Raw genomic sequence first — 22363 nt, 5'->3', positions numbered from 1 at the left:
ATACACCAAAACCTGCTGCCTTCCATGGCAGTTGTGCATGTATTTGGGAAGGGGGCCCTTAGAGTGGCACAATTTGTGCTACTGCCCTTGGGGGACCCTCTTTAGTACCCAAAGTCCTCGATATCTTTTACTATGGACTTAGAGCTTGCTGAAGGTATTACCAATTGGGGAAACAATTGTACAGTTTTGGGGGAAAAGTGATCTAGCACCTGGGACCTGGTTAACAGGAAACGCAGTGCACTTTGTCTAAATCACATCATATACCAGGCAAAATGTGGAGGTGACCAGGTCTAAAAGGGGGCACTTAACTATAACAGGTAAATAGAAATAGGTGTCCTGCAGGTCCCACACCACCATCCAGTCTTAAGAGATCGAGGTTGGCCAAGAACAAGGCTATAGTAAGTATTCTTGAATTTTTCCTTCCAGAAGAACGAGTTGAGGTCTAAAATTATATGAAAGACTGCACCATTCTATGGCAACAGAAAGCTGCAGAAAGAACCTCAACCTCGCACCAGCACTTTCTCTTTAGCACCTTTGCAAAAAGTACATGCACTTCCTGCTGCAAAACAGACACATGATCCTCAGTTCCTCAGTCAGTTGTTTGGGGGGGGGGGGGAGTGGTGTGTGTGGAAATAAAGGGCAAGTAATGCCCCTTTTGAAAAATGTGCAGACCCACCTGTCCAACGTTATGGCCTAACACCACCAAGATATGTCAGATCCTGCTTTCTGTTCTAGGGTTTAGAATCCTAGCCCATACAGAATTTTTAAATACTTCGGGGGCGTGCTTAATGACTCGACTCCTTTAATCATGGGTAATATTTGTACTGACTTTTGGGATTGCTAAAAAGCATCTAATAAAAAGTCCTCTTCTGCTTAATCTGAGTGCATTGTAACACCATGATAGATGGCAGCCCTATTAATTAAATGTTCAAACCCAATATTGCCCTCAGGAGGAGATGGTTTTGAGGGGTATGTGTGTGAGTCTGGGATGTCTAGTGGTACAGGGTACTCCCAATCAGGTGGGTCAGTTGGGTACATGAAAGGGTCATCTGGGTCACCCCCAAGCCCCATGTCTTCATCATCCTCATTAGGTCGAGGTATATGATGTGGAGAAAAAACAATGAGGTGGAGAAGGTTCAAGTAGAGGTGTAACATGTTTAGGCAGAGGAAGAGGGTTAGGGGGGATTTTAGGAGAAGGGTGCATAGGAGATGTGGCAGAGTCCCTCTTTATCACAGGCACTGGAGGAACAGGTGCTGGGTCTAGTTTCCTCTTCTCTGTGGTTCAGTGGTGACATGTCCTGTTTTTGGGTCAATATAGATCTTTTTCTGCTTTGGATCAATAGGACGTGGCTGAAAAAGCTCCTCTTCTTGATGCTCCGCTACTGGCGCTCATTTTCTCAGTTCAGAGCAGGGTTGTTGCCTGTTTTTGTCTTTAGCCTTAGGAGTTGTAATAAAGTCTTTTGGCGTAGGTTTTGGCTCCGAGAGTTTTGGCTTGGGCGTCAAAGCTGTTTTTTTCGGTGCGGAAGCCATTTTGTCAATGGGCTTAGGAGCTTTCGAGCCTCGATTTGTCTTTTGAAGTCTACGGCGTCAGAACCGGTTTCGGACCAGAGATTTTTTTTTGGGTTTCAGTGCCGAAGGCGCCAGAGGGACTGGAACGTGCGGTTTGCTTGGTCCAGAGTTACCGGAAGGCTTTTGGATTTTCTTCGGAGCAGAGCTCGAGGGCGGGGCTTCTGAAGTTTGTTTTTGGTCTCGACTGGGCCCAGCAGGTGGAGTATTGACCATTGCCTTCTTTGGTGGAGGGATTGGAGTAGGTGCAGTAATACTCACGCGTTGCCCCGGAGTAATGGAGTCATTGGAGTCATCCGCCTCTGAAACGATTTTGAGATCTTCGGAATCTTCTTCGGGAACATCTGGGCCTTCTAAGATGCCCACCGGTTTCGGAGCTGATCTCTGCGTGATATTTCGACGGGCCCTTCGATCTCGGCTGGTTTTCTTGGATTGAAATGAAGCGCAGGCTGGACAGCTGGACTCATCGTGTTCCAGTGATCAGCACAGGTCATAGACCTTGTGATGGTCACTGTGCATGAACTTTGCTCCACACCAGGGACATTTTTTGAATGGAGTCCTTTCCATGGTCTGTAGGCCTCACGGCGTGGATAGGCCCCAGCGGCCGGCGTCGACAACTGGAATCAAAGCGATTAAGTCGAGCAGAGGGCTTCGTTGTTTAGAAGTGAATTTGAAAGTTTAAGTAAGTTTTTTTGCATCGAACTAATAGTTCGAATCGGAGCAGAAAAGTTACATCTGAACCCGATGGCGGAAAAAAACAATCTAAGGATGGAGTCGATGCCCATGGGCACTATCATCCAAGGGAGGAGACACCTATCTTGCGACTACAAAGACTTCTTCCAAGACAACAACAAGGTGCAAGCATCTGAGCCCAACACCAGGTGGCGATCTAATGCTCAGTGTGAGATCTGTAGCTCATATGCCTCAAACACACTATTACTCACTTGTTACACTGGGATCAAATTGTAACAACCCTAAGATCATTATTGGGGAGAGGGGAGACTCGCCATTTACCAGGGAGAGCCATCCAGAATATGCATACATTGGAACAGTTAAACAAGCCAGTGTCCCTAGACTAGAACCACGAAGCCACATACATCAGTCTCCTTCACATCCTGGATGAAAGCCCAGTTATGAGCATCACTCAAGTTCAATGAGGCAACCATCAACAGCAGTGCTAGGCTAATCTAACAAGAGAGCCAAAATTCTGAAAATTTACAGTAAACTGGAGGGCTCCTGGAAAATCTAAGCCGCCAAATCTTGAAGGTAGATATTACTTGTGTATCTACTGAAGATGCTGTAAATATGGTTTAAAAATAAAACCCTTCAAGTAGGTGTGTGGTTGAGAGAGCCCGCCGAGCCATAGGAGGAGCTGAACATGCTCATGTAGCACATACCTTCTCCTCATAAATCTTCTTGATACGAGCCACAGCCTGGGCAAGTTGTTCCTTCTCGCCTGTGAAGACTATCTCAGTCTTATTGACACTTGGTGGTGGAATGTTGATGCGCGTCCCAGTCTCCTGCATGATTTCGCCCACCAGTTTATTGTAGGGGCCAGCAATAAAGGGATGGTAAACCTTCTCCACTTCTAGGCGTTCCACGGCACGCTTATCCTGGTGGAAGGAAGCAGAGAAAGAAAGCCATTGAAAAGCAAATTGTTCCATGACAGACAGAACTTCACTGACAGCACGGTAACATACCTGCTCGGCAGAGATCAGCAGGATTTCATGCCGTGCCTTCTCAATGCCTTCCTTGGTTCCAGTGATCTTTATCTGGTTGCTGGTGTCTTCAGGGCGAGGGATCTGGATCTTAGTGGCAGTTTTGAGCTCCAGGTCCTGCAACTTTTCACCGTTCTTACCAATGACAAAGCGATGGTGCTCCTTTGGTATGCCAACGGTTGCAGAGGCCTAGGGAGAAACAGTCTACATTACATTTTCCAAAATCAGGTAAAAGTCCAAAGACCACTCACTTTTCCAAAAATATTCACATTAACAGAGAAGTAGAACCAGATGTACTAAATAGCTGATAGAGCAAGAAAGGTGCAATTTGAATATTTTTCTCTGAAAAAGCACATGGTAAGGGGGCATTTCATGCCTCGGAGAACACCTAGTGACCTCTGTTACTTCACATTAAAGTTAATGACCATATATAAGACCAAACTAAACAAGTAAATAGTAGAAATTAACTTTGATTCCAACACATCAAGTTAGGCTACCAGGACAATAAGAATCGGTAAGTATAGTATTCCAAAAGATCATAAAGGGGAACACCATTACCAGCTTCACAAAAAGTCTGATTATGTGGAACAGTTAATATTTACAGTCAAGTACGCTGCAGAGTTACATTCAAACATGAATTTCATCAAATGCAAACATCAGAAATGTCATTCTGCTTTTCAAAGAAACATACTATAAACAGACTTGCAAAAGTTAAGGAAGAAATGTTCCTTGTGACAAATGTTTCCATTCCTGGCCAAGGCGATGCTATCTTGAGGACAAGCTGTTAAACCTGTAAATTGCTTGGTTGTGTGCCCACCCAGATTCTACCATCCAGTTGCGCAGAGACAATGGTTTTCACTCCAAATTTCTCCTTTGCTCTGTGCTAAGACCTGTATGTTAAAACAGTGCACTCCCAGCCACCATTTTGTGTTCACAAGCCAGTGAAACCAGCCCCCCTGCCTCCTCTCCCCCCCCCCCCCCCACCACAGGGATTTTCTACATCAGAGGGTGCTTCTGTGAGCTGTTTAAACTGTGTTTACTAGGGCCTGTGCACTTAGTTTTTTAGCCAGCAGAGGGAGTCAAGTTTTATTCAAACAGTATTGTTAGATTTCAAGTTAGTGAGGCCCTTACCTGGATTGAGCCTGTCTCCTAGGAGATTCTGAACAGGAGAAGCAGCTTCCAACTTCCTCGCCAGCAGACCTTGTCTGAGGACGCTGGGACATTATATGGTCTGCTAGTGGTTGGTACAGGTCTTCACTGATTGGTGGTTGTATCTGGCGTTTTTATTGGATTTGGGTTAATTACCTCATTGGTTGGGTATTTGAGGGTTCTGATTGGTTTATGGGTCTGTGATTCAAACAACGTATGGTTGGGACTAGGGCTAGGATTTCTATTGGAAGTAGGGCTTTCTATGATATTGGTTGTTGGGAGTAGGGTGGGACTAGGGCTAGGGTTAGACTTTCTATTGGAAGTAGGGACTAGGGCTACCTGTGCCATTGGTTGCATGGACTTGTTTTGGGACTACTGGTAGGGCTAGGGCATTTATTGGAAGTAGAGATCAGAGTTTTAGAACGGATTGGGTGCTTGGACTAGGGTTAAGATTGACTGTAAGGTCCTGATCTCCTATTGGCTCTATATTTTAGGGCTAGTATGATTGGATAGTGTTAGGGCTAGGGTTCTCATTGGTTGAAGGGGTCACCTGATTACTAGGGCTATAAAATGCCAGGGTGAGGGCGTCTCAGCCCGGGCGGAGAGGGCAAGGGCAGTTGCCTGGTTTAGCCTGTTATGGGCGGAGAGGAGCAGGGCAGTTGCCTGTTTGAGCCTGCTCGAGACTGGTCGGGACTGCCCTTTTTTAGGTCTCAACTATTATATCCCGCAGGGATAAATAGACAAGAGTAATTTAGTTGAAACAAACTCTCTGACCAAGCAGATTCCATGCGGCTCTCTCACTATGCATGTTAATTCTTGAAGCGTGAGGCTTCTCCAGCGCGCGCTTGGCCCCACACACCACCATCAAAGCTTCTGCTCCCCCTCACTACACCCCCATCCCCATATGGTCCTTTCCTCCCTCCCACTCATGGGCTCCCCCCCCCCCCCCCCCCCAGGCTCTTGAAGCATGACGCTTCACCAGTGCTTCCCTCCCTTCTCCTCCACCCCCATCCGACTTGTTTTTGGAACTCGAACACTTTCTTACGCCTTAAGTCGGCAGCTCGCTTCTGCCCTTCTCTGCTCTTCAGGCCCAGCTTGTTTTGGTTGACTTCACTTGGAGCTCACGCACAGCATTTGCATTTCTAGGTTTCCTGCTAATCCGACTCAGTCAGAGGGCATTTCTAACCTAACGTGGTTCCAGGGCTTTTATTAAAATGCATCCCTGCACTTCCCCCTCCCGCTTTGGCTTTCAAGCAGCATTTGAATGTCTTTGATCAGGGCGGTTTGAGGGCGCCTGCCCCATGCATTGCCCCAACCCTTGTTTTATTTTGCTCCAGAATGTTTGTTTACCGGATCCTGAATGTAGGAAGGTACATCCTGACTATGGTTGCCCCCAACTTTTTGCCCTGTGTTTTAGCTGGTTTTGGACATAGTCGACCTGGGACCCTGCCAATCAGGACCCCAGGCCTACTGCTCTCTCTTTAAAATGGATTCCATGTACCCTAGGTGCATTTACCAATTGGTACTGGGCCACCTTGTCAGACCCTGTAACTCAGGGCATAGGTGTACCCAGGGCTGCCAGGGGCTGCAGCATGTATTATGCCACCCCTGGCTGGCCTCCTAAATTTGACACAACTGGCTGCATGACAGCTGGGGCAAAGTCGTGTAATCACCCTTTGCTGTAGGTGTAGTATACCTATACCTAACCCTAAAATGGACACACAGATTCCTATCAGTCACTCCTATGGCAGGCCTTGACAATCCTGAAGGCAGAGTGCTTGGAATCGTGTGAGATGGTGCTCTGGCATGAGCTGAGCCTGTCTGTAGCTTGCGGAACCAAGTCCTAATAGCTGTTCCATGATATCGCATACCATATACTCTTAAGTGCATTATAATCCTCGCGGTTAAATGCTAACTTTGGTATTGCTTTATCAAAACATGTTGAGTAAGGTGTCATACGAATTGGAATACTAACCCCTCGCCAATTCTGGCGACGGGGTTAGCATTCCACCCTTCTAGAGGGACACGACATGTATGTAACTGTGAACCCCGGTTAAAGTTAACTGAAGCCTCAGCTCCACAAAATGGATGCTGCCACCACAGACACGAGTCTGACCTCCTGCTGCTGGGAGTCCTTCCAGCGAGGGAGGCTTGGACAAAGGGTTTCCTGTCCGGGGCGGTGCTAGCACCATCCCAGACATGGTTTTGTGTATCCTGGGTAGGCAGGGCTTTTCAGGAAGGTGACTGCTGAGTGGCACCCCGGTGCTCACTACGCATAGGCCAGTCAGAACCAGTTCCAGGGGCACACCAGCCCCTGGCCTGGGGAAGTCCGGCAGGGGAGAGGGGTGTAACCACCCCCCTCCTGGTCCCACCCATAGGCAGGACCTAGTCACCGGGTCAGCCCCCTTTTTTAGTATAAAGATAGGAGCGGGCCCCCTGTTCAAATTAGATCATCTTTGGAATCAAGACACGACTTTCTTCGAAAGGACTTCAAGATTTCTTCCTCAAGATTCTCCCTTGTGGCTAAGGAGTAGTCACCCTGCATCAAGCGGGCACCATCCTAAGAACACTGCGGTCTGCTGCAAGTCCTTCTTCACGAATCCGACGACCCAGCTCGACGAGACCCGGCTTCCCTGGCACCTCTGACCTCTACTCACCTCTACAGCAAAGCTGAGAACTGTGAGTGCGACGAGACCTCGAGGGACCGACGATCGCCAAGACTGCACGACTTCTTTGCAACAAGCCCACCGAGTCTTTCACTGGTGAGTGCTTTGGGGTCCGAGAAGCCCCAACCCTGAGCAGCTCCAGCACCGAAGATCAGCCCTCCAGCATCTCCACGATCTGCGTGGGGCCCTTCTGATTTTGCGTGCTCACCGCGCTGTGTGGCTACTAGCCGGCTGGCTTGTGGCCTTCTACACGACGCCCGACCACATCACTGCTGCTGGTCTGGTTGCTCCAGACTGGCCCTTGCTTCCTTCTTCAAGAGGGGCACCCCGGACCCTCCTGGTCCACTCCAGACGCCATTTTAGGTCCACCGTGTGGGCTTGAGTTTGCCAAGGCTTTGTTGCCCAATCCTGGGTCCAGCGACGCCGACAGCTTCAATCTTCGTGGGACAGCTCGCTCCTCCATCCTGGTCGCCGACAACGCCTCCTGGTCCGTGAGATCTGCGAGCACAGAGTCACCCACTCACCTAGTCGAGGTGACTACCATCCGGTGCCCTCCTGGTGCCACCTGACTACTGGCTAGTAGTCTCGAACTTGGTCCCCTCTGCTTTCAGGTGTCATCTCCCTTCGATCCAGGCTTGGATCCATCGAACTTTCTTCACTGGTCGCCTGCCAGCAACTTCTTTCTTCCAGGCTCCTGGTCCGTCTACGAGGATTCCCGACGTCCTTTGAGTCCTATGCAGCTGCAGCCCCTGGGCTAGGTAACTTCGGCATTTTGGTGCCCCAGCATAGCCTCACTATCCAAGGGTCAGAATCCACTTTCGTTTTCCTCCTACGAGGTCGGGTTCGCCCGAGAAAACTAACTTTGCAAATTCTAGCTACCATAGACTTTGTCCCGCATCCCGCGTGAGAGTGCACACTCTGCACCCGAGTCCCCTAGGTCTCCTAGAAGTAATCTGAAGATTCTATAGTCAAGATCTAGCGATTCCAAAGCCTATTAGTACTGTACTTACCTGCTAGTAATTTCGCATTCCACTTTCAGAGTATATGGTTTTCCGTGCCCCTCGGGCATTTGTATATACTGTGCTAACTTACGTATTTTCGTAAGAGTTTTGTTTTGTGCTTAGTACCCTGTCCTCAGAGTACAGGGCTGTTGTGATTTAAATAAATACACTGTTTATTTTCATAACACTTGTGTGGTGTCCTTTCACTTGGTATTCAAGGGGTATATGTGTGGTAAACAGCTGGCTTAACACGCCCTCTCGAGTCTTTAGCCTTAGACTGCTCGTATCCACGCTACTAGGATAGCGGGTCTATAAGGTTGACTTACAACCAATCATCAATAAGGGTTGATGGACTGATACATAGTGTTCACTAGAATAGTGAGCACTGCATATCAGGCCACCTTCTCACACTGAATGCCTTTAAATTTATTACGTCTGCATTTTTAAAAATCGAGCAGACGGGACTCGAACACTGTTTCCTACGCCCAAAGTCGGCAGCTCGAGCCACATCCCTATACATGTATACTTGCAGCCAATCACAATATGGCCACTATTGACGGCCGATCCTTTTCACTCCTCTTTCCAGGTCAATCATGTTGGCATTTATAGGACGTCCGAGGTTTAAACAATCGGCCTCGGAGTTATCTACAATGCGTGTTTACTCTCGTACATGCCTTCAGTTTCTTACACTTCTGACGGGCCTCAGACAGGTGTTTTTCAAAGGTTGACAGAACTAGATCAGTGATGTGCTGCTCACTTGGGTTCACATGTTAACTCTTGAAGTGTGACGCTTCTCCAGCACGCGCTTGGCCTCGCACACCATATCAAATGCTTCTGCTCCCCCTCACTCACACCCCCATCCCCATATGCTCCTTCCCTCCCTCCGACTCACTGGCTTCCCCGCCCCCCCCCCACCAGGCTCTTGAAGCGCAACGCTTCACTAACTAGATTATGTTGTATCCTGAAGAAATGATTAACATTGGCTGACCCTCCCACCCATCTAACTTGGAAAACCAGATATATACGCACTTTCTGTGACTGCTGCCCAAAGACCAAATCATTTCTCATTGCCGTGCGTCTCTTTAACTCGCTCCTATATTCCGCACCCAGTGCATTCCCCTCCGGTGCCGGCATCTGAGCTCCCCTTTAAATAAGGGAATCTTATTTCCCTTCCTGTCAGACACGCATCTAGATGTCAATTAAATGCAGCCTATCGACTCATTAGCTTCTCATCGAACGGCCTCTCTAGAGGGGCGTGATGTAAACTGTTAATTCCGCCTCAAGCTCCCGCGGCCCATTTCCAAAGACTAAAAGCATATTTACAGCCAACATGATCACTTTCCACAATTTCCCACTACTGATCTTAAGCACTCCCAATAGCAGAGGCACAGGCATGCTTTAAGACTCGTTTTTTATTTGGTTTGGAGCCTCTTGTTTTATATTGTCACATGACTATTGCAATTCAGGAAAGTTGACATTTTCCAGCAAAATAACATTTGTGGCATGCTTTGAGGGAGAGCAGGCAGTGACTACTTTTAACACATTTTTAAGCATTCTAGTAGTGTGTGTTGGAGTGTATGCAGAAGTGTCCTGGCCATGGTTCCTTATAGTCTCAAAAAGGACAGGCGACGTAGAAGAATCCCTCTTCTTCTTGAGTGGGATTTTGTATGATCACCAGAGGATGTTCTGACCTTATCTTCCTTTGATAGATAGTCAGCCGACCAGTTTCGGAGTCGATATGAAGCTTTGACTGGTCATCATACAAGGGCTCCTGATACAAAACATCCTCCTCCAGAGGATGTGTCCTTTTTCCCCAACGACACCTTGGTCGTGTCGACCCCAGTCTTTGGATCAAGCTCCTTAGGGCGCGCAGTCAGGGGCAGACCGAGTTTTATTGGCGACACATAGTCAGACCTTCTTCGGGGCCGGCGTCGATCCTGCCCCGACCGATTTTGCCTTGTCGCCAGTAAGTTTATGTCCTTGCGTCGACTTTGGCGCTTGTGGCGTCTGAAGGCGCGCTTTTTTGTTTCGGCTCGATGTGGTCCTTTGAGGTGCTTTTGGATTTGGACTCTAGGCCTTTGACGAGCTGGGGTCTGTCGACCAGATGCTTCGGATAGAGAAGCTTCTGAGAATCTAGTCCTTTGTTTGTGTCGCTGTCCGTCGATATTGACTTAGTTGGCTCTACGTGCTTGGATTTGATGGTGGACTTTAGCACACCGATCTTCGGATCGACACTTTTCACCTTTGACCCCACAGGCTCGTCGACACCCCTTTTGTTCGTCGACTCCGATGTGTTGGAGCTCTTAGACCCGAAGACTGATTTCAGCAGTTTCGATTTTGACTCTAGGGCTTTCGGTTTAATTTTCAGCGACTGGACCGATGGCTCATGTGATGGATTCTTAGCCAGGCCTTGACGCGGGGCTATAGAATGTTCCTGAAGATCTTAGCTAAGGCCTTCTGGTGATGCCTCGACCTGAGCCTTTAAAAGTCTTTGTGTCTGTTTCGGGCCCTGCTGGGCCTGGTTCATCGCTTGAGTAGTCATCGACGGCTCCGATGAGGGATACGTCGTCTCTCACCTAGACGACGTTTTCATCCTAGACATTCTCCTAGTCGCATTCATAATAGGTTGAGTAATGCTCCAAGCCAGGATCCGACATCTGTTCTGGATCCTCAGTTTCGACGACCTCATAGTCTTCAAAGATATTCACCAGGTCGGGCGCTGGCTTCGACAGTTTGCCTCGCTGCACGTCGGAGTCTAAGCGTATTTTTTTACCTGAATCGAGCACAAGCTAGACAGCTGTGTTCATCGTGCTTTGGTGATAAGCACTTGTTGCACACCGGGTGTACATCGATGTGCGGGTATTTAGAGTTACAAAGGGGACATCGTTTGAACGGGCTCCGTTCCATAGACGATCGTCACCGAAAAGGCCACGCAGCTCTTAGACGTCCTGCTTAAGAATAACTGGAACAAGATTTCGACACCGATCGAAACAATACCGACGCCCCGAAGGCCTTTCGGCCTATAGAAAGTTTTTGAACTTGAGTAAAGAAAAAGTACATCCGAACTCAATGGCGGAAAAAAACAATCTGAGGATGGAGAGGATGCCCATGCGCACTGTAGTCCGGGGGAGGAGCCACCTATCTCATGATACTTCAAAGACTCTTCCAGGACAACAATGTGCAATCATCCGGACCCAACAATAGGCGGTGATCCGTGCACAGATATGAATTCAGCAGCCCACATGCCTCGAACACATGGGTCGCCCGGGACCTGGCGGTGGAGTCTGGCCACGTTCCTATCTACAGGCGAACCTGTAGCGGGCCTGGACCAAGTGCCCGAAAGAACGTCGGTCAAGGCCTCACTAAACGGCAGCAGAGGCTCGGCCGAGCAAGACTGCGGTTTAACGACCTCAGGGAGGAGGTTAGTCCTCACGGCCCGACTGGGAGCTCAAGGCCCAGGGCCTTGGCTGCCCTCATCAACACCACGCTGTAGGTTGCCCCCTCCTCTGTAGCCACAGTAGGAGGTGAGACAAAACCAGTGTCTGGTGAGGTGTCCAGACCACTGGCCTCCCCAAGTTCACCTGTCCAGTCCTCTTGAGAAGGACACTCTCGGGTCAGAGGGTCCTCAGACCCCTCCCAATACTCCTCTTCACCCTTCCCCCGATAGTCAGGGTCAACAAATGAGGAGGCCGGTTCATAGAAGCTAGCGGCGCCGCTCCGACGTCGGAACCGGAGCGAGGGAGGCATCGCGGACGGCGCCGCCCGAGGACGGCGCCGGAGGTGAGACCTGGCGGACCGACGCCGGGGGGGGGGTGGTCGTAAGGTCCACCAGCGACGACCCGGATCCCGAAGCGGGTCCAGTGGGGTCCTGCGGCGCCGGGCCCGAAGGCGCCGGGACCGTGGGGCCCTGCAGCACCGGGCCTGAAGGCGTCGGGCCGAAGCACTCGACGGCGTCGGGGCCGAAGCCCCCGACCCGCTAGGGGCCCCAGACGGGTCCGCTGGGCCCGGAGGCGCCGCGGAGCCCGTCTGAGGAGAAAGGGACCTCATGGCCATGAGGAAGCGCTCGATCTCCTCGGGCGTCGCGTCTCGCCCAGGAACCGGAGGGTGTGGAGAAGGACGCAGCGCCCGCGACTCCGACAGAGCCGCGTGGGTGGTGCCACCCAAACGCCGGGTGAGTCAGAAGAGCGATGACGCCTCTTCGACTTCTTGGGTTTCTTACCAGACGACAACTTCGACCCGGAGGAGTGGTGGTGGCTCAGACCCCTCGACCTGTCCCTCGACCTCCCGTGGGACCGGGGCCGACTGCCGGAGTCGAAGACAGGGCCCGGCAGTCGGGGGAGGTCTTTTCGTCATGGTAGACGCCGAGACAGAGTAGACACCAACGGTGAGGATCCATTACCGACATCGTGCAGTCCCAATCCTCGCAGTGCTTAAATCCAGGCATCCCTATGGCACCGATCGGAGTCGTTCGACTTCGAGAAGATGATCAAAAGAATCCAAAAAGTTAGTCAAAAAGTGACTAGAACTCAGACCCAAGACACATTCCTAGACACATGGCAACCCTTGGTCTCTCTTTAATCAGAAGAATTTGCTGAAATCACGTGCCCGAAATACCTCAGAGTGCTTCGACTGCCAGACGACTTTCGAAAGGACGCAAGGACCCCAGCCTAAATCTTATACCTTCTACAAGCCTTACAATGCCTAGCGGTAGCTTTCTTACCACACCGGGGAGGAGTGGGGGGATGTGGGAGGGAAAGGGGAGGAGGGTGGCGGGAACGGGGAAGGTTGGTTGATGCTGGAATTGTTACGGGACATTGCACATCTAGACGGGACCTCACTCGCAATAAAGGACACATTCTATTAAGCTACAGTGAGATGTGCCCCCCCCCGGGGAAGGGAGGGGTGGACAGCTGAAGATGGGCCCCTCCCCAGATTGCTGTAATGTCCCTGTGTCCTATGTTTGTTCTTTGAATCTCAATAAAAAGATTTAAACAAAATAAGTGACTAGAAGTACTGCTTTTTCCAGATCTGCGCTCGCTGGCGCGGAAAAAAAGAAGAACTGACGTCAGCACGCGGAGGCGGCGTCTAAGTACTCCGACAATGTCATCACGGCGCCGACGACAGACGCGGAGCCGCAGACGGCGCCTACCGACGCGCAAGGGTACTGCTACGCAAAAATTTCCGGATCCAGTCTGATGCCTGGGGATATTCTAAGGTAAGGAATCTATTACGAACGTGTCTCTTTCAGATATAGAAAACATATCTTAAAATGCAGTCACATTCGATTTCCTATGGAAACTAGGTCCTAAATACAACTACCTACTGTAGGAGAGATAGATATACACACACACACACCCACACACATACTGTGGTGTCAATTTGGAAGGCAAACTGGGGGTGGCACAATACATGCTGCAGCCCCTGGTAGGCCTAGGGTGCACCTATGCCCTGGGTACCTATGGTACACTATACAGTGTAGGAGAGTAGGGTCTGCGTCCTATGGTTACCCCCACTTTTTGTTGTGATTCTCTAGTTTTTCGACTTTAGTCTGGCTATGGCCTTGCTAATAAGGCCCACAGCCTATCTGTTCTCCATCTAAATTGATACCATGTACTTTAGGTACATACCAGATTGGTTACTGGATCACCCTTGTGAGCCCCTGTATAGTGTACCCTAGGTACCCAGGGCATAGGTGCACCATAGGCCTACCAGGGACTGCAGCAAAAGTCAAAGTCAAAGTCAAAAATGTTATTTTGTATTGGTACTCAACAGAGGACCACAAAAGAAATTATTTACATTTTACATGTATAAAAATGCAACAGTATTAATACAAGGATAAAAATTGTTTTAAGAATTTGTACAAATTGTAGCAAACGAATTCATTCAAAGGTTGACTACACATAACTAAAAGTTCTTTCCCCTTAGTAATTCTGCAGGAGCGGAATATAGGATTGAGGTATCTTGTACGAGCTAAGGTTACTTTATGATTAGGACATACGAGTAGTAAATGCTCTATAGTTTGGTCACCCCCTGCACACAAAGTGCACAAAGGAGATCCTCCTGGAAGCCATCTGGAGGTGTATGCTAATAGTGGTAAGATGCCCAACCGGTACATAGTAATCGCTCTCCTTACACCATGTGTCAGGGTAAACCCAATATAAGGCCGAGTTTGCTTGAATTCAAGTATTTCCACAAACGGCTTGTAGATGGTTAATTTGTTGCAGTGTAAACAGTCCAATTCGTAGCTCAGTTTAGGGGTAAAAGTTTTTAAGAACAATTTTTAATTGTGCTGGAGACCAAGTACTCAACATTTCTATATTAATTTGTGCCATCTGAAATGCTACAGCCAAATTTTCCAAAAAGATTTGCTTTTTAGACTCTACGCCAAAAGACTCTTTTTTCAACGCTGACCTTAGAGTGTTCTCCTTCGCGTGTATCAGGTTGTAGGCCCACCTTATTACATTGGCAATAGCTACGGCATAAGAGCTTATAATTGATAGTTCTAGTCTCAGTGCCTGAACAGGTACAGCATCAGAAACTTTCATGATCCTTCTTAAGATTTTCCCCTCTTTTTGATCCATGAAAACCCATTGCTTTATGGGGATATATTCCGTCGCATAAGATAGTACAGGTGGTATTTTTACTCTGTATGTGCCTAACAGTGCAGAGAAGTGTCTATTCCCTGTTGCACTGTAAAGTCTCAAGAGAGCAGAGGCATGTATATCAGCTTTCCTTTGTAAGTTTGATACCTGTGTTGAGTTTGTCAAATTTTTGGAGAGAATCCTTCCGAGATAAGGATAATTGTCTACCTCTTCTATTTTCTCTTCACCAATCTTCCAGGTATACTTGGCGCTTTGTTTTCTTCCCGAAAAAGCTATCACTTTAGTTTTCTGTATATTTGGTACTAGATAATTTTCCTTCGAATATTGATACAGAATGTCCAATGCCTGCAGCCCGAAAGGGGTTAGATCTAATAGTACTATGTCGTCAGCGTAGAGTAATGAAATTATGCTTTGCTGGGCTATCTTCGGCGGTAAATTAGAACCAACTTGCAATTGGTGAGGCAAGTCACTTAAGTAGAGGGAAAAAAGGAGCGGGGCTAAAAGGCACCCTTGTTTTAGTCCATTCTCTGTTTGGATTCTTTTTGTGAGTTCTTTTTCTCCCCCCATCTGGACTTGGCACCAGGTATTGGTGTGGAGGCTTATTATTACTTGTAGCAGTTGTTCTTGGATTCCAAGCCTCCTTAGTTTTTTCCATAAGGTTGGTCGATCAACCCGATCGAATGCCGTTGAATAATCGATGAATGCGGCATAAACTACCTGGGCTTTTTGAGTAATGTATTTGTCGAAGATAACCTGAATAACTGTTATGTTATCTGTTACCGAGTGCTTAGGCCTAAAGCCTGCTTGACACATGGGTATCAGACCTGACGAAAAGGCCCATTCTTTCAGGCGATCTAGTACCTCTGCCGCGAACACTTTGCCTACTGCATCCATGAGTGCGATCTGTCGGTAATTTCCAGCTTGGATTCTACTTCCCTTCTTATGGATAGGGATAATAATGCTCCCCTGCCAAGATTTTGGCACATGTCCACTCTCAAAGATGTGATTAAAGAGAGGGCATAACAACTTACTCCATTCTTTCGGTGCGACTTGTAACGCCTTAATAGGAATTTGATCTGGTCCAGAGGCTCCTGTAGTTCTTGCTTTGCGTATGTTGAGTTCGACCGAGATGGCTGAAGTTTGTGTTAGAGAACTCTTATCTTTTTCATGTTTCATGTCTTTACTGCTTACTTTTGGTTTTATAGAATTTACTTTATAAAGATCTGAGAGGTATAGTTCCCAGTCATTCGGGGGGACCGGGATGGATTGCAGTTTTTTCTTTGTACCAGTTATTTTTGCGATTAAGGACCAATATTTACGTTGATTGTATTTACTTGCAGCAATCTGAATATCGACCCAGTTTCGATCTTCTATAGCTCTTTTTTCCTTTTGATTCTCGCGCCTCAGTTGGTTTTTCAATCTGTTTATTTCCTTCTTTACACTTGCTGAAAAGTTCATGTATTGGGCACGGATCAGTTTATTTAATTTTTTCTTTACTTCTGAATTCTTGTAGGTACATACATTTTTTCCTCCCTTCTTTTTATTGTTGCCTTGTGCACCCGATGATATCATACTTAGGATAAGTTTTTTAAAATCCTTATTTATGAATTCAAAGTTTTCTATAGGATTTTTGGAGAATCTCTGCTCTAGAAGCTTAGAATGATCTATCTTTGTCATGATTTTATCAAGGGTCGAGGAATTCCAGAAGATGCGTCTCTGTTCACTTTTTATCAACACAGTACTTTCAATGTAAATGATGTGGCTAGGTTGGGAAGGTTTAGGTATCCAATCTGCTGTTAGTTGCATAATCGCATGATCACTCTCCTGACAAAAATGATTAGATAAAAACAAAGCAGTATCAAGCAGATCCATACTGCTTATGATGTAATCTATAATGGATAGAGTCCCATTGCCTCGCCTAGTGTATTTTGCTGGAATATCACCCTCAACAGCCCCATTCAATGTTAGTCCATTAAGATTAGTTATTGCTGATCATAACAATTTGCCTCTTTTGTCAGTTAATATACCCTCAGGGAATTGTGGGGTTATAATTTCCTGACCACCTTCTGCAAATAGATTTGCCCACCTATTAATTTCAGAGTTGGAGATTTTACTATTAAAATCGCCCGCAATTAAGAAGGATGAATATGCATAGTTTTCCGTTATGTGCGTAATCTTTTCTATTATATCCAAAAATATAATGTCATTTTCTTTCCCAGGGGGAGCGTAGACATTAAAAAGTAAGATTGCCTGTGGTGAAGCAGTGCTGCGTTTTTTTGCGAAGATTTGAATGCACTGCAAATTGTTAGATTTTGTATCTATTATTTCCTGTTCCCACAGGTGATCCTCCCTTAGCAAAATGGCTAACCCTCCTTTGGCGTGACCTCGATTAGTGGATAGTGCTAAATTTTCATATACATAATACCCTTTAAGAGTGAAAGATACGGTATCCCATGTTTCTTGTAGAAGCAATATGTCTGGGAGATTTCTCATAACCATGGACAGTTTGTTTTTAGTTCTGCCAGCGATGTTCCAAGATGTAATCCTTAGTCCCGTGCTAAACAGAGTGTTGTCTGATGTTAGAGTTTTTGTTGCTATTCAAAGTCTCAGAGACCCAAGCCCAGGACTCGGTAGTAGTATGCTCTTCAAGTTCCTTGTCAGCTTTGTACCAGACTGCCCTATGACCTTTATTCACCAGAATTTTTAGATTTTCATGCCCTCTAGAATGGGTTCCTGGATTTGTGATGTCTCGATCTTCAGTCATGCCATTGTTTCGCTGGTATTTATTGAGTTGAGAGTTGGTGATAGCCTGTATTTGGGCATTATACCCATTGGGGGTATTATAATCCTTTAATTCTACAATTTCCATTACATCATATCCGTGTTTGTGTAGTGTCTCTTTCTCATTTAGTATTATGCCTGGAAGGACTGACGACCAAAAGGTTACCATTGACAATTTAATATTCTCTTTTTTAGGAAAGGTCACAAGATCGATTTCATTACTAGTCATTGTATGTAAGGGCCTTATATGTCGTAATAAATTTATAATCCTTCCTCTATTGAGTGGTGCCGAATCGATAGGAAAGAGTTCCTCGATTTGAAGAGTTTTGGAAGAAGGCCCTTCCCCCTTTTTATAGTAGCTATTGTTTTCTTCTGTAAAGTTGTTATTACTTTGATCTGATTGCTTGGGGTATCTGGTAGGAATATACTCTTTTACTGTCGGATCCAGTTGAGGCACCATATTTTCATAATTTTTACTGGTTACACATTTTTCAACGTTTTGAGAATCTGTTTTGGTGTCACACTGTTCTTCTTCAGATTTATGTGAAATGACAGGTTTTTGGAATTTTAGTTTACGATTTTTCCGTTTTTGGATCCTTCTCTTCGGCTTTCTCCTCCTTTTTTTCCCTACTACTATGTTCTTTTCCTGATTCTTGTTGGTGAGCGTTTCTTCATTTCCTTCACTCGATACGTTACTGATATTTATTCTTGTTTCCTGTGTTTCAGGGACGTTTGTATTAGTAAACTTGTTCGTTCCATGAGTTTTTGTAAATATTGGAAAGTGTTTTATTTTCTGTTGATGTTTTTCTTTAAATAATTTTTTCAAAGAATATATCACTGAATCATTCGAATTATCAATTTTATGGTTTTCTTGTATTTGAATGTCTACAGTTTGAGTACCAAGGTCGCGCGTTTTTTTCTCCTGAATTTTTTTGTGATCTTTTGATATACTATGTTGCTCAAGATTGGTTTTATGTAACATATTGATTTTATCTGCTTCGTGGGAATCTTTTTTCTTTTTTTCTTCTACCAAATACTTTAAGATGCCTATTTGGACGTCCAATGTTTGGTCAGAGTTTTCAAGAATATTTCCAAGAAATGAGAGAACAGATTCCAATATCTCTTGTAGGGAGAATAGAGCTTTAGACACTGGAGGAGCGTTATCAGCAGTGTTATTGTTATTTTTAAAGTTGTAGGAGTCCATGGAGGGATCAAACAAAGCGATAGGTGAAGAGGTTTTTGACTGGATACTGTTGTTTGTTCCTAGGTCCTTTTTCTCTATCGCAATATTTTGTTTGCTGTTATTTATATCATCGAATAAAGTTACGCTCCCTCTGCTTTTTATAGGTGTTACAGTTTTCAGATTGATCGCTTCATGATATGAAAGAAGAAAGTCTTTCGGGGTACTTGATAATTTGTTACTTAGGTCTAATTCCAAACATTCCTCTGAGTTGTGAGCTAAGTTTCGTTGGAGTAGGTTTTGTTGAAGGATTTTCAATCTCCCCAGCAAAGTCAGTTACGTTGAGATTAATATCTTTACTTAGCGATTGTATATCTTGGTTCTCTTTGGGCAAGAGTGCAGAGAAATAAGCACTAATGGCTGGTGTATGGGTTAAACGACCTTGTTTTATAGCTTTATCAGTGGTGTTTCGTACTGCATTTTCAGTTCCCATTCTTTTCATATATACTGTCCGAGATCTCAGTTTCTTAAAGCCCATTTGTGCTCCGGTTGTCGTCAGGGATTATGAATCTCTTATAGCGTCTCTGATATCGTTTGAGGATTTTACTGTTTTAGATGAATCTTAGTTATCCCCAGTAGACTCACAAGAGACAGATAAGAATATTTACCACTACAAATATCGTTTTCGGTAAAGGCTAAGTAAATACCAGGATCCTGATATGGAGAACCTAAGTAGGGGGGCCCGTCCCGTCCTCAGTCGTCCACGGACGGCCACAGACGGCCCGCCCTTTGCCCGGGCTTCGCCCCGTGCTCCGACCCGCGCGCGTCCCGCGATGCGCGTGATGGATGGGAGTTATATAGTTTCACGGGAAGAGAGGGCGTGGCACTGGGAGGGGGCGCGGCACTCACGGGAAGAGGACCAGCTGTAGGTGGTGAATGCTGGTCCTCGCAGTCCCGGGGCCGGCGCCTCTCTCTCCTCTGCGGCCACAGAAGCAACAAGGTCTTTGGGGAAATAGGTAACAGCAGCAACTCAGGATACAGGCTACTCCAGTAGCGTGGGCGACACAACGAGCACTTCTCCTGCTTCACGAGCGGCACCCGCGAAGCGGGGGCCGCGAGTAGTTATGCAAATTCAGCAGGGCGTGGCACTGGGAGGGGGCGCGGCACTCACGGGAAGAGGACCAGCTGTAGGTGGTGAATGCTGGTCCTCGCAGTCCCGGCGCCTCTCTCTCCTCTGCGGCCACAGAAGCAACAAGGTCTTTGGGGAAATAGGTAACAGCAGCAACTCAGGATACAGGCTACTCCAGTAGCGTGGGCGACACAACGAGCACTTCTCCTGTTTCACGAGCGGCACCCGCGAAGCGGGGGCCGCGAGTAGTTATGCAAATTCAGCAGGGCGTGGCACTGGGAGGGGGCGCGGCACTCACGGGAAGAGGACCAGCTGTAGGTGGTGAATGCTGGTCCTCGCAGTCCCGGGGCCGGCGCCTCTCTCTCCTCTGCGGCCACAGAAGCAACAAGGTCTTTGGGGAAATAGGTAACAGCAGCAACTCAGGATACAGGCTACTCCAGTAGCGTGGGCGACACAACGAGCACTTCTCCTGCTTCACGAGCGGCACCCGCGAAGCGGGGGCCGCGAGTAGTTATGCAAATTCAGCAGGGCGTGGCACTGGGAGGGGGCGCGGCACTCACGGGAAGAGGACCAGCTGTAGGTGGTGAATGCTGGTCCTCGCAGTCCCGGCGCCTCTCTCTCCTCTGCGGCCACAGAAGCAACAAGGTCTTTGGGGAAATAGGTAACAGCAGCAACTCAGGATACAGGCTACTCCAGTAGCGTGGGCGACACAACGAGCACTTCTCCTGTTTCACGAGCGGCACCCGCGAAGCGGGGGCCGCGAGTAGTTATGCAAATTCAGCAGGGCGTGGCACTGGGAGGGGGCGCGGCACTCACGGGAAGAGGACCAGCTGTAGGTGGTGAATGCTGGTCCTCGCAGTCCCGGGGCCGGCGCCTCTCTCTCCTCTGCGGCCACAGAAGCAACAAGGTCTTTGGGGAAATAGGTAACAGCAGCAACTCAGGATACAGGCTACTCCAGTAGCGTGGGCGACACAACGAGCACTTCTCCTGCTTCACGGACTGCAGCATGTATTGTGCCACCACTGGTTTGCATTCCAAACTGACACCACAGGTCTGTTCACACAGCCTGGGTAAGGTGGTGTAATCACCATACACACACACACACACACAAACCTTTAAGTCACTCCTATGGCAGGCCTTGACAATCCTGGAGGCAGAGTGCTTTGTTCTATGTGAGAGGGTGCCCTAGCATGAGCTGAGCCCCTCTGCAGCTTCGAAAGCATCTCCTTATAGCTGTTCTATGATATAGCCATACCATATACTCTTAAATGCAATATAATCTTTGCGGTTAATGCCAACTTTGGTTTGGCTTTATCAAAACATGTGTAAGGTGTCAAACACTTTGTAATACGACCCCCCCCCGCCAGTACTGGGGTAGCATTCCAACCTTCTAGAAGGAGAAGACATGTAGTTACTGGTTACCCGGTTAAACTTACACAGAGCCTCAGCATCACAAAATGGATTCTGCTGCCACAGACACGAGTCAGCCCTCCTGCTGCTGGACGAAACTCCAGCAGGGGAGGCCTGGACAATAGGTTTCCTGTCCAAGAAGGTGCTGGCACCTCCCCAGACAGGATTTTGTGTATTGGGGCAAGGAGGGCTGCATTCAGTGAATGCTTTCCAGACACTGCCTGGGGCACACAAGGTGCTCCATGCATTTCCCAGTTCAAACCGTTTGCTGGGGCACTCTGCCCCAGCTCTGGTGCCAAAGTGGACAAAGGGAAAGGGGTGTAACCACCCCTTCCCAGGTCCACCCATAGGAGGGACCTTCAAGTAAGTCCAGGCCCTAAACCTTGTTTAAGTATAGGATCCCAGTCCCTAGGACTTTAGATTACCCTGGACAAAACTCTGAAACATAAATCCTAGACCTTCGACATTCCATTTCGACTGGAAGACTGACATTTCCGTTGTGGTCAAGGAGTGACCACCGTGTTCAAACCGGCACCAACAACAACTTTGCCGGTATGCATTTTCGAGACTCCCGCGGAATCCTGAAGAATCTGCGACACAGAACACGGACTTCCAGACATCTCTGACCTCGACGTTCGCTCACAGCAAAGCTGAGACCCGTGGCGGACACGAGACATGGGACCGGAACTCCTGGACATCCTGCATTTTGCTAACTGCATCGACTCACGAGGTATCTCGCAGTTGTGCATTGGGGTACTTGAAGCCCCAGCCACATTTGCACCGAAGCTCAGGCGCCCAACACTCCACGAGTGTCCAGTGGGCCCCGCTTTAGCATTTCAGCTGGACACGTCTTTCCGGTTCCTAGTCCGTTGGCTACTGAGCCCTCAGAAAACTTCCTTTTGAATCTAACTTGCTTTTTCATGGTTGCTCCAGGCTTACTCCAGCTTCCCTACAAATGAGAAGCGCCCCGGACCTTGCTGGTCTGCAACAAAGCCAATTTCGACATCCTGTGTGGATTGCGTTTGTTAAAGCTTATTGGGTCCAATCCGGATACTGACACCACAGTCAACTAGATCCTTCGTGGGACAGCTTGAATCCAGCTCCTGGTAGTCGTCGACGCCTCCTGGACCTCGTGGCTGAAGAGACAAACTTCACTTTTTC

At 47.7% G+C, this 22363-nt stretch overlaps 1 protein-coding gene across 4 annotated transcripts in view; it reads right to left on the bottom strand.

Moving 5' to 3' along the window:
* The window catches only part of HDLBP (high density lipoprotein binding protein), a 955902-nt gene that overhangs the window by 700813 nt on the left and 232726 nt on the right, over positions 1-22363 (bottom strand). For all 4 annotated transcript variants that reach the window (XM_086944014.1, XM_086944016.1, XM_086944015.1 and 1 more), the window contains exons 6-7: positions 3267-3473; positions 2964-3179 (exon numbers count right to left, since the gene is read on the bottom strand). In XM_086944014.1, the coding sequence (XP_086800140.1) occupies positions 2964-3179; positions 3267-3473 (423 nt within the window). The remainder of the gene's footprint in view (positions 1-2963; positions 3180-3266; positions 3474-22363) is intronic.

Source organism: Lissotriton vulgaris, chromosome 11, assembly GCF_964263255.1.
Source record: "Lissotriton vulgaris chromosome 11, aLisVul1.2, whole genome shotgun sequence".
NCBI classification, from domain to species: Eukaryota; Metazoa; Chordata; class Amphibia; order Caudata; family Salamandridae; genus Lissotriton; species Lissotriton vulgaris.
The sequence above is the reverse complement of the archived record's forward strand: the minus strand, read 5'-3'. Positions and strand labels throughout refer to the sequence as shown.